This window comes from Patagioenas fasciata, chromosome 20, assembly GCF_037038585.1.
Source record: "Patagioenas fasciata isolate bPatFas1 chromosome 20, bPatFas1.hap1, whole genome shotgun sequence".
In the NCBI taxonomy this organism is placed as follows: Eukaryota; Metazoa; Chordata; class Aves; order Columbiformes; family Columbidae; genus Patagioenas; species Patagioenas fasciata.
In genome coordinates, this window is record NC_092539.1 from 11,336,085 (window position 1) to 11,352,500 (window position 16,416).

Consider the following 16,416-nt stretch of genomic DNA (forward strand, 5'->3'; position numbering starts at 1 on the left):
CGGACAGCGACCGTTGCACCGCTGGGGAAGCAGAGAGGACGACAATGTCACAGGAGAGATACCGGATTAATACATCAGGCAATTCTGCCCCTTAGACCTTGCAGTCAATCTCTGCTGGTGTCAGTAGATGTCACTGCAGTTAGCACAGAAACCCGAGCGCTGCTGGGCACCCGCGGAGATCTGCGCCGCACCGAGAAAACCGGATTGCACAGCTATTCAGACAGGAGGAGGAGCTTTGTATCTGGAACTGAGAATTTTAATCAGGGAGTAGAGCTCTCTGTGAATATCACAGCTGGAATATTTTTAAAAGCAACTGGCAGTCAAAAGCAATCCAAGTAACACAATCACATCATTAAAAGCAAGACCATTTACATGTCACTTCAAGACACAAACGCTGGGGACACAGTTAGAGTTCAGATCACCGCAGACACGGCACCCCCAGCCCATGCTGTGACATGGCCCAGGGGAATAAACGCCGTCCCCAGCCCCCAGCAGACACTGACACTGTCCCTGTGACACGGTGACCTCCTGGGCCTGCGGTGGTCGCCAGCACAGGGTGGCAGCTCCGCCACCCGCCGGCCCCTCTGCCCGCTCCCTGTCACCCGGCCAGGCTGCTGCACCCAACAGCCTCCGCCAGGGCGGCTGCAACCGGCCCGGCACTCACCCGGGAGGTCGGTCCCGGGAACCCACCCGGGGGGTCGGTCCTGCAGCACTAAGAGCGACCAGGCCTGCAGGCAGCCCACCGGAGGGCTGGTTCTCAGCCCCACGGCGGGACCAGCCCCACGGCGGGACCAGCCCCACGGCACACAGCCCGAGTCACCGCCGCTCAGCAGCGTTTCCCTCCCCTCAGTCCTGAGTTAGTCTCATCTGAATTTCATCCTCACTTCCCTTTGTTCCTGGCAAAATGAAGCTGCCTAAAAGCCCCAAATTTATGTTCTCTAGACCATTTATTATTTATAACTCTATCTTACTTGTCTTCAAACCAAATATTCCCAGCCTTTTCATGCATCTACTTTTTTCCCCTCTATTTCTGCCCTGTGCTTAACATGGAAGAGGCAGAACTAAACTAGCGCAGGGCTCCTCGAGGCAGCACCGCCTCCAGCAGCCCTGGACCGGGCGCTGGGACCTTCCCGAGGCCTCCCCGGGAGCGCAGCCCCAGCACCGCACGGACCACGCAGCCCCGTGCCCACCCGAACTGACCCGGGAACCGAATCCAGCAGAGTTCTTTAAAGCAAAAAACCTCTTGTACAATTATGCTGTAGTTACTAGGAAGAAACTACCTCTGCCCTTTTATTTCAATGACGTTTGCCAATTAGGTGCTACAAGAAAAGCCTTGCACGCTGGACCCCCCCAGCAGAACCCCGATTCGAAAAGCATCTGGCACCTTCAGGTAATTCTGAAATACCGAAAGGACACTTCACAGAACTGCAGCCAAAATGAAAAATTGTCTTTCGGTTCCTGACACTTGAGCTGCTGAAGAGCACACGCTGCTGCTGATCCTGCTCACGCTCCATCCCAGCTCGGGGGATTCTGGGCACTGTCACAGCCCCGCTCCCGACACGGCTCCGACACCGCCACGCTGCGCCCCACGGGCTGGACCTCAGCCCAGAACCATCTTCAGAAGTTTATTTTACTGATCAAAGCAAAGTAAGAAAAACCTCTGTGTTTTACTATATTTAGTGTGCTACCCAGTCAGCGAGATTCTGGCACGAGCAGTGAAATGTAAAGCGCACCCCACATTTGTAAACGTCTGGATATTTGCTCTGGGATCCAGCCAGAGGGTCTGGACGGCCCGTCCTGCTTGCCGAGCATGCAGCGCTGACTCCCCCGGCGCACCGCACAGCCTCGGCCTCCACCACTGAGCACTCGTAAACCCCAAATCTGAGCCCATACCAAAGGGACTGACCCTGGGTCAGCCCAGGAGCCACCCTGGATCCCCTGTGCCCCCTGGAACCCCTGCGCTCCCTGGATCCCCCGCACTCCCTGGGACCCCTGCGCCCAATGGAACCTCTGCACCCCCTGGATCCCCCCGCGTGGCACAGCCACACGACCCACGCCCCCCTGCCACCCCCAGCCCTGCTCAGCCCAGTTCCAGCGCACCCTTCATTGCAATTATAAATTACATGTTCTGGCTCACTCTGCTAACCTGCGATAACTGGAAGTCAACGCACTAGGAAACGGGACAGACAAGCAGATCCTATTCAATCAATTAAAACTGCTGCTTACAAATCGGAAGCCAAAGAAATTCCTTAGCCTGTATTTTCTGTCATTTTGCAAAAACATACCTGGGTGACAAGGTTAAATCAAGCAAAGGAAATCCCTGGCACTTATCATCCACAGGCATTACTGATAAATTGTGCAGTGGAGGAATAAAGGATTACCTTCTGTATTTTTTCATTACACTTTTCTTTTGTTACAGAATACATAAATCCATTGTGGCACAATGTAATATGTATCATCGTGCTACACCTGTGGACGTTTCATAACGGCTGCCATGTCTGTGCAGTCAGGAATGATAAGTGAACCACCCGTGAATGTTAATGATAGTGATCATTCTGCGGTAACTTGGCTTTCCATCTTCTTTTACAGCCCCGGCGCTGGAGCCAGGGTGGCAGGTTCAGGGAGGAGAGAGCGACGGGCGCAGAGCTGCGCCGAGCGGCCGAACCGGCAGCGCCGCACGCTCCCCGAGCGGCCAAACCCGCACCGAGGGACAAAAGGCTCCTGCCCTGAGCGGGAAACAAACTTGCCCAAGAGCCGCCTTGCCAACCTGGACCTTAGGTCGAATTTCTATTCCTTAAGAGTCTGACACAAATACCGGCTGGCACGGTTGAAAGTGTCTGCGAATGGCTGACAATTTCCTCTTGATCAGCACAAAGTTAAGACGAAAACCCCAGCTGACGCAACACACTTAAGCTGGGTCGTTTTTAAGAGAAAGTGCACAGTAATGTGAAGCAGAATCACTATGCCAGCCACGAGTTTTATTCTGGACCTAAACGACCTTGCTCCTGTGCCTCTCGGGCCAGCCCTGGGTGGCTCTGCGCTCTCTTGGATTTCACGGGCTGGATTTTCACACTGCTATGGGCAGCAATTCACCCTCCTGCTCCAGCTGCTCTCCTGGGGCCCTGCCCTCCCTGCTCGCTGGCCTGGCCAAGCTGCTCAACTCCGGAACCCACGTTAACCTTCTTAGGTTTGAATTTTATTAACATTCTAAAATGTATTTGTACATTACTTACACCCATGTGAAAACTGAGAGCAAGCCTTTTGGGGAGTGCTGCTGTAATCTCAGTGAAAAACACATTTCAAAGCTTTGAATTGAATTTGCAAATGTACTATGGAAGCCTTATATTTTAACAGTGTTTCAAACCTTAATCTATCAGGTATAGCAGAGGTGCTGCTTTGAAAAATAGATACATAATAGTCAAAGCAACCTAAACATAATATCAAAACAGAGCAGAGGAGCTGTATGCCAGATTTCCTCTTTGTGCCAACTGGCAGCTGTGCTCCAGCTCCTAGAAGCACCAATAGATCGAGTATGTCAGGTTGTGACAACAACCTTCCCAAGGGAAGCACCCTCACGCCAGGGCAGGTTTCCATAAGCCGCCCCGGCGCAGCCCGCGTGCTCCAGCGCCGCCGGACACAGCGCCGCGTCCACACACCCGCGGCTCGCTAGAATAACGGGCACCGAGCAGCCGGCGCGACTGCCCTCCGTCCTCTCCTTGTGTCACTTTGCCAGAGTCCTTGGAACTTGCCAAATTCGGTCATGCCTGCTTAGCTTGCTCGACTGATTGTGCCAGGAAAGAAAATAAGACACAGATGTATTTGAGCTCTTTGAGATGCCAGTAAGAGAGACAGCTAATGGCTTCATTTCGACCCTCCCCTACCAGCTGGGCACAGGTGGGGGGATAATGAGGTCCCTCTCCCTAATCAAACTCAATTATTTACTACTCTATACAGCCACAAAGACATTCACACTCAGCTCAGAATATAAAATGTACCATGGGCTGCTTCCAGCCACCGCCACTGGGTATTTACAACCGGCTCGAGTGGCTGAGAGTTTGCGTTGGCAGCAGCTGAGGCGTACGAGTTCTGGGCAGACCGTTTCTGCTCAGAGGGGGGCCCTGTGAGGTCCCGTGACCGCACAGCATCCGAAACCCCTCCCTGTGTGGGACAGGGGCGGCGTGGACCCCCCCGCGCCAGCACCCAGCCCTCAGAAGCACCAACTTCTCTCAGTGCTGGTTCAGTATCAATAAACACCACAGGTCAGGAGCCTGACACAGCGGCAGCTGAAATACTTCAGCATAGGAGCAAAGACACAGAGATGCAACGCACAAAACCACAATTACATGCACTAGCAGGATGACACGGGAGCAAGATGATGTAGAATTTAGAACAAATCCCTATGAAAATAAGACAGCACACACATTTAAACTCACAGTAGTGATGATCAAGTAATTGTCTACTCTGGGGGACACATTAAAAATGATAATTTAAATTGAACTATTTATGAATAACTATTCACACAGGAAGTACAAGAAATTTCAAATTAACATGCGGACACAAAACAAACCCTCTCGGACAAGCACTACTTGCCAGGATGCAGTTGTTCTGTTTCTCATCAGCAGCACCTCCCAAGTTAGAAGGAAGGTCCTCACACAAGCACCAACTATGTGCTTGTAACTATTTCTTCTGCAGGACCGGCACCGGATCCGGCACCCGGCACTGAATCCGGCACCGGATCCGGCACCGAATCCGGCACCGAATCCGGCACCCGGCACTGGATCCGGCACAGGGAGCGCTGCTCCAAACCTCAGCTGCCCCTGCCCTGGATCCCAGACCCTGCGTGGGTAGAGTGCTGGCAACAGGGTTCAGGCAGCAGGCACTTGAGAAAGAGAGACGACTTTTTCGGATAAGAAATGATCACCAATTCAGAGCCTTCCCATGATACAGGCTCTGCAGCTGCTCTACCTGCAACGAACGCTCATGATCCTTTTGACTGCATGGAATTTACTACTTTGTCTATCAGGCTTTGAAAGAAGATGTCGAGGTCTCTCATATGTGGAATACCCAAACACCACGAGTACACTTTTTTTCCTCTACTAAAATTCAATACATTTTCCCAAAATAATTTCAAAGTGACTAGCAAGATCAGTTCTTCATACCTGTCAAAAAGGGCCCTGGATATCCAACATGAATGACTTCATCATTTTAACTCTCTGAAGCTATTATATACCTGATTTCATTTATTATTCAGAACAGATTTTTCATAAATAAGCAGCATGGCTGGAGCAAAATGAAGATTATGAGCTCATGGTTTGTGTAAACTCCAAATATCTCCCAGCAGCAGCACAACAGTTCAATGTTCTCCCCCCCAGTTTTCACGTCTGTGGTTTCAGACGGGCCGGGCGGGCAGGGCCGCGCAGAACTGGGCCCTCGATGTCCCCGCGCGCGGCTACAGGAGCGGAGCGGCGACCGGCGCGGCCACGCGCTCCCCATACTCACATGCGCACGAAGAGCGACTGCTTGGCCGCCAGCCCGGGGGACGAATACTTCTCCACCAGCGCCAGGGTGCTGAAGCCAAACTTGTGGATGGGCTCGTTGGAGTCCAGGGGCGGGAAGTCCGTGTCCACCTCCCCGTCGTCCTCGGCGATGTGCAGGCAGTACGCGCTGACGTTGTCGCTGGAACACACAACAGGGCGCTCAGAGGGAGCCGGGCGGCCGGGCCGGCCCAGCCCAGCAACGCCAGCTGCCGAGCGCTGCAGAAACCCCTCACAGACACGGCTGCCACGGGGGACGCGCTCAAAGGCCACCGGCAGCACGCATCGATGCACAAATACGTCCCAACAAAGGCCCCACGTATCTTGCTACCACAACCACGTGGTAGAAGAAACCCCAAAACCTCAGTGTAAAGCCGTGAGTCCTCTCCATCGTTAGCTGGACTGCAAGGCAAAGACTGACGGCGATAAAATACACCAAAGTTGTGAAAGTTTCATGACTGCGTAAAGCTGGAAGCAATATTGCTCCATTCAGGAAAATGTATTTCTTTGTATGACCGTTACGTTTTAGAATTAAAGACAAACACGCAGTGTCTGTTTTCTCACAGAACCAGCAACTGAAAGTTCACTGAACAGACGCTTGAAAATCCGAGGAGGCTCCTGGGCAGGCGAACAGCGCAATAAATCACACACAGAGTTAAAAGTCTGTTCGACATAGGAGCAATGACCAGTAGAAATCTGCCTTTTCTATATATCTAAGCAGCCAAATCACCACTAATAAAACCAGTTGAAAATTGGTATAGACTAACACGCAGAACTAAATAACACAGGAAGCATTAACCAGATACAACGTGAAGAAAACACGAAGGCAGAGTCCAGGCTCCTTCCTTCCCGCAAACAAGAGCCCACAGGGAAATACCTACCTATAGAGAGCAAACAGAGCATTAATAATATTGTCCTTATATTAAAATCTATTTCAAATGCTAATGCGTAAGCTCCTGAGTTGAGCAAGCGCTCTTGCCCCGGCCATGGTGGGGGCTGCAGCGTTCACGTGGCAGCGCCTCAAACTCCGCAGTTTAAATTTGGAGTTTTAATTGCATGATTGATGCTTAAATTAATTAATTGCAAAGTGTATGCTAATTGTTTAATTGGTCGCTTGATCTATATAGATCATTTTTTGAATTAAATGAGTTGATTTACAAAGTTTATTGATTGGATGTGACAATGAATTATTTCGCTGACTACCTGATTTGCAATTTTCTCAATTAATTCACAAACCTTTGGTTGCAAGTGTGCTTTATTGAGAGTGCTCAGTCTGGGTGATCTATACGCACCTTGTCACAACTAAGACATTTATTATCTAAAACAGGTAATAATGATGCATTACTACCAACGCAGGCTGTGACTTTGCTAACAAAAAGGTAACGCAGCAATGTTTGTCTCTATGAATTTTGAAAAATCTGCAATACCATTAAAGAAAGTTCCAGGAGTCCCTGGACTGCCGTGAACAACTGGAACATTGCTGCAGAATTAATGTCCAACTTCTTCCAAGAGCGCCTAATTAACTTTTAGGGAAACGGGTGAAGAGTGGCGCTGGGGAGGGGACTGTGGCGGCCGGGGGCTGCGGAAGCAGCTCAACAAGGCTGTCAATGACAACGGGAGACGCCTGGCAGGGTTTTGGGGTCCTCCTCTGATTTGTTCAGGTTTCTAGGAACATGGAGGCCCAGCTCTGCACGCTGCCCCTGCACAGCTCGGCGTCAGGCAGGGTCCCCGCTGCCGGGCGGCCCAGGTGCCTCCAGGAATTCCCTCCAGCCGTGCCCCGCGGTGCCGCGCTCCAGCGCCTTGCTCGGGCAGAGCTCTGGTGCTGCGGCTGACAGCCCCGTATGAATACAGTGAACATTCCATTTGGTGCTGGAGGCATTTGCATCGTTCTCATTAAAGCCGGAGGACCGCGCAGACACGCACGTAACAGAATGCAGCCAGCACCATCTCAAAGCAACCCCAGCGCCAAAAAACAACTTATCTGCCATCCATGATACTGAAAATACACAATGGCGGCTGAAAGCCATAAATTCATGGGGTTACAAACGTCTTCAAACATGGAGTGGGCTCCTGAACACTACACAGAAAAAGCAGGCCCAGGGTAAAAGAGCTGAGCATCTCAAGCCCACAGGGTGAGACCCAAGTCCTGGACTTGAGGCTCCCAACTACAGCGTGCAGAGCCTTGAGAATGCGAGGTCACTATGGACAGAAAGGGAAAGCACAACTGCCAGGCTGAGCAGCATTCCTGACTTCTAAAAGCAGCAAGGTTATTTGAATTCGGCAGCTCACTATTAATTTATTGCTAGAAAGGGATTTGGTTCATTCCTTGCAGGTGGAAGCATCAGAGCACGTCTGCCAGGGCTTGGCAAGGGAACCGTCCAGCGGGTTACGACCAAAGCTCACGCGTGAGGGGCCAAGAACAGGGTTGCTAACTCTGTTCCTCAGATCAAGACACTGAATAGAGACAAATATAATACAATTATAACAAAAAGAGGCAGCCTAACTGAACACAAAACCTTCTCAGAGCTGTCAACTAGTACTTACTCATTTCAGACCCTTACATTTCCTTTGAGGAAAAAGAATCAGGCAGTAATGTATTCTTTTCCTAAAGACAGAGGGGTTGTTTCTCTTAATTACAAAGTCTAACTCCTCCTTGTTATTCTCCTGTTGTGTTACTAGCAGGTATATCTGTCATTCTGCATGCACCGCATCTGAGACGTGAAGCATTCTCTGTATGTATTTTAGTGAAGTGTCACAATGATCTCAATTGTTTCTTTTTATATTCTAAACTGACTAAATCAGGAACAAATAGCAAACGTAGAATGTGCAACCTACACAAGCTCTTTCCTATTTGGAAATGGTGAGAACTGATCTACAGTGAAATCAGCCCTCGCTACAGGACGGGCAGCAAGGCTAAAGAAACATGAGAAATAATGAAGAACTACACAAGAAAACAAAGTTCTTGTGATGCTGAGGCTCTGCCCCTTTCTCTGAGCTTTGGTACCTGACACTAGTGCTGTCTTACTTGCTAAAAAACAAGCTAATCACACACAAAGGACACTTTTTTGAACTTACGATATAACGAACAGAAATTAATAACAGCAAATGAAATGGCACCATCTGCGAATCATTTTATATTTCTTCTCCAGTGTAAATAAAATGACAAACGGAAGCGTTTGAGCTCTGAGCCATCTCGTGTGTTTGCAGAGAGGAGCGGAGGGAACTCCAGGGCAGGCTCCGCGCAGCCGCGGCCCGGAGGAGACGATGGGACTTCAAACAAAAACGGTCACCATGACGCCAAAAGAGAGAAGATGTGGATTGCTTTTACACAGAGAGGTTTCAAATTCTGATTCATTTACAGATCCATGGTTTCATGTGCTTATCGTTACGTGGTACTCACTACTTTAATTGAAGGAGAAATGGATATGGATGCACGCGTACTGCTCTAAAGGAAACACTGATAAATGTGCAGGTTCTCTAAGATCTGTCTACAAAAACACTGACATGGAAACCCATTTCATGACACGAAAAGGCTGCAGAGAAAAGGAGAGCTGAGGAGGCAGTAAGGAAAGGGCATTACTTCAGCTTGGGCTCCCGGCCCTCGCTCGTGTACTGCCAGCAGATGAGCCCGATCAGGTCGTGCACCTTGGCGTTGGCGATGGTCACCACCGTCATGGGCTGCAGCTTGTCCTGGCTCGCGTGCAGGGGGAGGTAGACGTCGATTTTTTTGGTTGCCGTTGTACCAACATGGCCCTGTCGAGAAAACACATTTCATTAGAATGTATAAGAGAAGCAGCATGACAGAGCTAACACAGAATCCGGTGCGGATTTCAGCAGAACGATTAAACACACCGCTACAACTTAAAACTGGAAGAAGCTTGAATGTTTAAATTCCAACTCTTTGGCTGCTGTTTAACGTACCTGTAAAACCAATATGGGGTGCTTGGCGATGATTTCACAGGTTTCCATTAAGTCTGAACTTCACTGCAAAATCACACGTTCTTGCAGGATTAAAAAAGCAGCATCAAAAAGGTGGGATGGGGGAAATCGAGAACGGCCAAGTGTGCCCGACCTGACTACACACCCCACCTATCGGTGCACGTTATGTGCCCTGAGAGAAGAAAGCACTACTTGCACTAATCACTCGGAATTCTAAGTAACAGAATAAGAGGATTCAATGCTATAAATCTGTGACGAGAGCATAAAACAGGGAGTTAAATGCCATGTGCTAATTTCAACATATTGTTAAAAACCATTTGATCCTTCAGTGTGATTATGAATTAGAGAAATAATAGGAATTGAAAGATGAAAGTTATTCATACTAGCATAGCTAAAAGTATTATTAAAATCCATCCAAATATAATGAATTTGCTTTTTAAGAAAGCAAATTGTGCAGTCACCTCCCCTTCCCACGTTTTTAAGGCAAGAGGGAACCAGGAGTTTTAAAAGGAAGTGTTCTATTTGTGAGGGAACTCGGGCCATTCCACCACCTGGTCTGGATAACCCGAACGAGCCTTCGGATGCTCCCGCAGGATCCACCCGCGGCACGACCCCCGCTCCCAGAGGCACCGCCCCACAGCGCCCGCGGCGCACGGCTCCGCACCAGGGCAGCGTGCGGCCCGCTGCGGACCCCGCGTCCCGGCGCAGGAACCGCGGGTGCTGCTCCCGCTGCCGACGGCGCGTCAGCCCGCGCCGGCTGCTCCAACCCCGTCCGCACCGGAACGGGAACCAGCAGTCATCATGGAAACTGATGTGACTCCTTGGCATGCTAAGCTGGTCACGTATTTAAATCCAAGGACGGCAGAATCGTAAGTGATGCTTCGTCCTGCTATAGAAAACCCAAGAAAAACGGATCACCAGATGTGGGACTCGAAGCCAAGGTTACAAAGGTTACAATCGACACACGCAGCAGCAAACCAGGGAAGGGACACACGTGCCAAGAGCTGTAACCAGTCACCAAAAGGACCACATTACCCCATTAGCCGCTACAAGTACTGAGTGATAAGCTCATAACCCAACAAACACGTATTTACGCACTGAAGGCCTCCCCGGGACCGATCTCACAGCCGTCACAAACAGGAGGGAAATGTCACCTTTCCCAGGGCTCGTCTGTGCTCCTGGCCCCACGCTGGGCTGCAGTCTGTGCCTGCTGTTCTCAGAATCACCTCCTGTTTGCTCTTCGCCACCTCCACCCCCGTACCTGCTCCCGTCTCTTTCGACCACCTCACTCGTCCCAACTCCCTCGCTCAGGAGCTGTGGGACGAACAAAAGGGCTCTGAGGTCCCGAGTGGGTTTTCCACGGTGCTCAGGGAACCGCTCAGAACCCGCTCACACACACCACGGAACCGCAGCCGCCCTTCTCTGCCAACCCAAACCCGTATTCCAGCTGCAACCGCCGAGCAGCGCCGGGAGATAAAGCACAGTTACCTGTATTCAAAAAGGCAGCAGCAAACTTTATTAATAGATCCTGTATAAAATTCAATGGAAAATCTATTCAGGGCCAGGGGCCTTACCATTCGGAGTTTCCTTAATAGCCTCCAATAAATCTGGGAAGCATAAAGGGGCTGTTAAATTAACATTTTCCTGATCTGTCACCTGTGGCATAGTTAATTTGTCAAAAAATTCTTTTAGCTTGTCACTGGACACTGTATATTCTGATAAATGAAGTCTGGAATAAAATTGACAAAATATCTCGTTAATTTTCTAGGAAATCACAAATCTGATTCCATTAAGCTTTTATTGTTAGAAATGTTACATTCCACCAGTCCTTTAAGGAAGCGAGGAGTAACTGGACACAGCGAAAACATACGATAAATCATAGAGGATTTTCTTACTATTTTAATTAATGGATTCTTTTAAGGCTACCGAGTGCTGTCCTGCAGTCTGAGCTCGCCCATCGCACACCTGGCCGTGTGTCCGTCCCACTGTCCCTGGCCGTGTGTCCGTCCCACTGTCCCTGGCCGTGTGTCCGTCCCACTGTCCCTGGCCGTGTGTCCGTCCCACTGTCCCTGGCCGTGTGTCCGTCCCACTGTCCCTGGCCGTGTGTCCGTCCCACTGTCCCTGGCCGTGTGTCTGTCCCACTGTCCCTGGCCGTGTGGCCGTCCCACTGTCCCTGGCCGTGTGTCCGTCCCACTGTCCCTGGCCGTGTGTCCGTCCCACTGTCCCTGGCCGTGTGTCCGTCCCACCGGCCCCAAACAAGAATTCACTGCATCTTCCTGTACCATAGAGTTCTGTGACTAAACGTTATATCACTTTAAGATTAGATGTTCTAATGATATAATGCAAAGATTCTACTGAATCGTTATTTAGTGGGAGTCATAAAAACCTCTTAATATTAATCTTCCATGCACATCCAGCTTACCCAAAGTTAGCATTTAATTAGATGGCCTTGGCACGAATGAGCTTACTACTTTATTTGCTCAATCAGTATATGTCTCTTCGGTAATTATAATTAATTCAAGTCACTGCCTCACCTCCCAGCAAACAACGCTAAACGTTACGCAAAATGGGAAGAAACGCTTGTCCTTCTCCAAATGTAAAATTTCTCCTCACTTTCAAACTCAGAGAAATGCTTTTGGTTTAGGTGACAGGGTATTTAATGGGCTACGCGATCCAGCAGTCACCTCCTCAACATAACTCACTGACATATGCATATAAACAACATATAGAAAATATATGAAGGGGAAAAAATTGAACTATATGAACTCAGCATTTACAGCGCAAACCAAAGTTCTAACAGATTAGAGCACAGATGTTTACGGCAATACAAAGGACTATATTGTTCGAAGACAACCATTGAAAAGCATCATTTTCTAAGCTCTTGACTTTAAAAAAAAAACTTAGTGCAATTATTTCTTCATCCGAAATCAGTGAGAATGGAACAGTCACGTTCGCTCGCAAGCAGAACGGCTCTTGAGGGGCTGAGCGGAAAGAGCAGGGCTATCAAAATAAACCCTCTATTCTTTTTTTTAGTCTAAATGATCAAATACCTTAAAATCGTTCAGTAAGCACGTGGCAGAAACCCTCCCAGGGCAGCGCACCATAACCACACACCGGCACACGGCCCCGGGGGGGGACACGGCCGCGGGGGGACGGACACACGGCCGCGGGGGGACGGACACACGGCCGCGGGGGGACGGACACACGGCCGCGGGGGGACGGACGTGTTCATCAGGCTCACACCTGAGACCCCCCCCAACCGGCAGCACCACGTGCAGCTGCAACCAGTGGATTTTGGTGGGGTGAGCAGAACAGCATCTAACACAGCACGGTGGTTAAATATCGATAAACAGTGTGCTCAATTAACGTGTTCAGAGTGTGCTCAATCAGAGCAGATCTGGGGAAAACGCCCATTCAGTCGCACGTGACATCGACACTCAGAGATATCAGTATGATGTGCGATATCAATGTGATACCAATACTCAGAGGCATCCTGCAAAGTCTTAGTGCCAACATGAAAAGCCGGTTCTGTCCCTGTGTTCTCCAATGCCGCACACCCTGCTATGGTGAAACCAGACGGGTGTTATCTCAGCAGGTGGCTCACCTGGCTGGGCTTCGCTGCTACAGCACTATGAGTGCTGTGCTATTCCCGAGTCCCCCATGGATGTACTGGTGGCACAGGCACAGGGCCCGCGCAGGGCAGGCTCCAGGTGCTCTCCAGCACCCTGCCCGGTCACCGGTGCCAGCGCCACCTCCGCCCTGCCCGGTCACCGGTGTCAGCGCCACCTCCGCCCCGCCCGGTCACCGGTGCCAGCACCGCCTCCGCGCTCTGCCCGAGGGGCAATTCTCCTCTGTACCGTCCTAGCGGGTGCTGCAGCGTTAGCAACCACGGTGCAGAATTCCATTAACATTGCTAAATACTTAATTTATCTTATCCACACTGTCACTATTCATAAAAATTTAACTCAGTAATTTCCTGTTACACAAAGCATAGCAAAGTATGAATATTTAACTACAAGGTAAAAACCACACTATTATTTTTTATTCTAAATTGTTGACTTCACTTCGCACGTCTGCTTTGTACAGCACCACCCTATTTTTCAATTAAAGGTCCAGATGTTTCAAAGGCTCCAGTCGGCAGCAGCAGTTATGAGCAATGCGTTATCTGCATCGCAATGATCGTTACAACACCAGCTCCAGGCTGCATTAACATACTCATGTTTTATTCCAGCCCCCTCCTAATGTACCAGTTAATTATACAACGCACAGCTGAGAAGCACAAGCTCCGGCGCTGGACGGGCTCCTGGCTCCCGGCACCGCGCGGCTGACACGCACGTCCAATGCCCTTAAACAGAACCGCAGCCACACGCACGTCCAATGCCCTTAAACAGAACCGCAGCCACACGCACCTCCAGCGCCCTTAAACACAGAACCACAGCCACACGCACCTCCAGCGCCCTTAAACACAGAACCGCAGCCACACGCAGCTCCAGCGCCCTTAAACACAGAACTGCAGCCACACGCACCTCCAGCGCCCTCAAACACAGAACCGCAGCCACACGCACCTCCAGCGCCCTCAAACACAGAACCGCAGCCACACGCACCTCCAGCGCCCTCAAACACAGAACCGCAGCCACACGCACCTCCACTGCCCTTGGACAAACCGCAGCCACGGGTCTCAATCACCGCCTGCTCCTTCTCGGCATTCACCCCCACAATTAACAAAACTATCCAAGTCCTGAGCAAAGAATGCGACGCATAATTCTTGTTCACGTGTTAACACATTCATTCATACAACTCCTTTTCAATTAAAACATGTTTTACTTAAAGCGGTATGAATATGATTTCTTGTCAGTACTCTTTTCTGACAAATCTCACTTGGAGGGGAGGGAGGAGCCGCAAGCCCCTGCCCTTGGCAGCCCCGGCCTGGGTTAGGTCGGTGCAGGTGTCGGGTTTAGGACAAAGGGCCCCAGACCATCTCTAACCCGCTGGCCCCACACACCTTTCCAGGCCAGCAGCTCCGCCCCCGCGGCACTGGGAGGGATGTCCAGAAAACCCGGCACCGAGCTCACCGGAAAACCCGGCACCGAGCTCACCGCCACGGGACACCAGAGCCGTTCACCTCTGCTGCTGCTGGAGAAGGAAAACACACATCCAGATTGATCAAATACACTTGCTACAGCCGCAACAAAACAGCATTCATTGCACAAAACCATCCTTAGCTTCCAGAGTGAAGAGAAGGCATGGCCTACTTCAGAAGAATTATTTATATTTTACTTAGTAATAAACACCACAATTTAATACTGAAGAACAGAGTTATTCTTCGTAATAACAAAATGCAACAAAACTTATAATTAAACCTACACCATAAACATTACTTGTACGTTAAGAAATACACCACGACACATTTTAATGAACAGATGCTATACAAGAGATAAATGTTTTCAGAAATATTCAGTGCTTCGACAGCTCAGGCTCCAAACCCACGCCGGTGCTGCACAGCGCAGGCAGCTCCAGCTCCTCCAGGACATCAGCCAGCCTTAGGTGGAACACTTTTAATACATCACCGTGTCACTTTTTAATGTGCCACAATCTATTAACCACATGGCAAACTAACAGGGATTTTTAAAATATGGGTTTTATAGCTTTGTGCTGGTGATTAATTAAATAAATAGCCAGCGTTTCACAAATCATCCCTCTAATTAGTCTAACCCAGACACTTTGCATTCACTGGCATCGCTGCCATCTGAAGCTCGCAGAAGGGCAGTGGCGGGACAAGGCGGTGGCTACGCCTGCCGAGCGCACCGGCACCGGCACCACAGCCTGGCACCGCAGCCCGGCACCACAACCCTGGCTGGCACCGCACCCCGGCACCGCAGCCCTGGCACTGCACCCCGGCACCGCAGCCCTGGCACTGCAACCCTGGCACCGCAGCCCCGGGCAGAGGCCCCGGCCGCGCAGGTGCTGCCGTCAGCTGGAATGCGGCTCCAGCTGCTTGGGAAAGATGTTCTGTGTAATTATTCTCCCTCATGCAGAAGGAAACGATCACGGTAACAAAGAAAACAGAGCTGTACCTGGAATTCCACCTGAAGTAGCAAAGTCGTCCCTTGCAGAAAACAAACAAACAATAAAGGCAGATGCTAGAAAAAAAATTATGAGCTAAATGATACGTTTTCTGTCAAAACATTTCAAAGTCGAAGCTACAACTAATTCCATGCAGTCCATTCAATGAAGCCATGCAAGTCTTATCATTAAAATGACTCGATTATTCTTGAAAAGAAAGAGAAAATCATCTGTAAAACCTGCATAAAACCCCATCATTTTTCCTGTGCCCATGCAGATAGATCATCTCCCCCAGTGCTCAAATTAAACTCTTAATAGTTAATATGTTCAAGTTTTACTACGGGATTTTCTCCAGATTGTTATTGACTGGATTTTCCTACCCGGGAAGGTTTTTGTATGGAAACACGTTCTGCAGTGTTTGGTGACGCTATCACAACAGCTCTTCCCCCTCTCAGGTTCAAATCCACCCCAGGCAGCAGCCGGGCTGCTGGCCCAGGGCTTTCACCAGCCCACGGCGCCTCAGCATCGGCCTCTGCACCGCCCGCGAGCCAGAGGCTGCGCGTCCCCGGGGACGAGATCCGCGCCGCTGGGAGCTCACACAGCGCACACGGAGCTCATGGAGCGCACACGGCTCATGGAACTCACACGGTGCAGGCGGCTCACGGAACTCACGGCGCACGCAGCCCACACCCCCTGCCCAGGGCGGAACACGCGGCGGGGGAAAACGAGCTCTGGCCGGGGCTGCTTACGCCAAGAAAAACGACGTAGAACCTGACTTGGTTATAGCAGTTGCCAGTGAGGCCCCTTCATTTAACCAACCTAAACTGAAACAATTGCACTTCCAGCAACATGGTCAAGGCTTCTGTAGTTCAAAAACTGA

The 16,416-nt window shown here is 50.3% G+C and overlaps 1 protein-coding gene across 3 annotated transcripts in view; it reads right to left on the bottom strand.

Moving 5' to 3' along the window:
- Positions 1–16,416, bottom strand: part of MAPKAP1 (MAPK associated protein 1) — a 76,889-nt gene that overhangs the window by 37,767 nt on the left and 22,706 nt on the right. For all 3 annotated transcript variants that reach the window (XM_065853936.2, XM_065853935.2, XM_071817519.1), the window contains 2 exons: positions 9,115–9,287; positions 5,500–5,676 (listed from right to left, as the gene is read on the bottom strand). In XM_065853936.2, the coding sequence (XP_065710008.1) occupies positions 5,500–5,676; positions 9,115–9,287 (350 nt within the window). The remainder of the gene's footprint in view (positions 1–5,499; positions 5,677–9,114; positions 9,288–16,416) is intronic.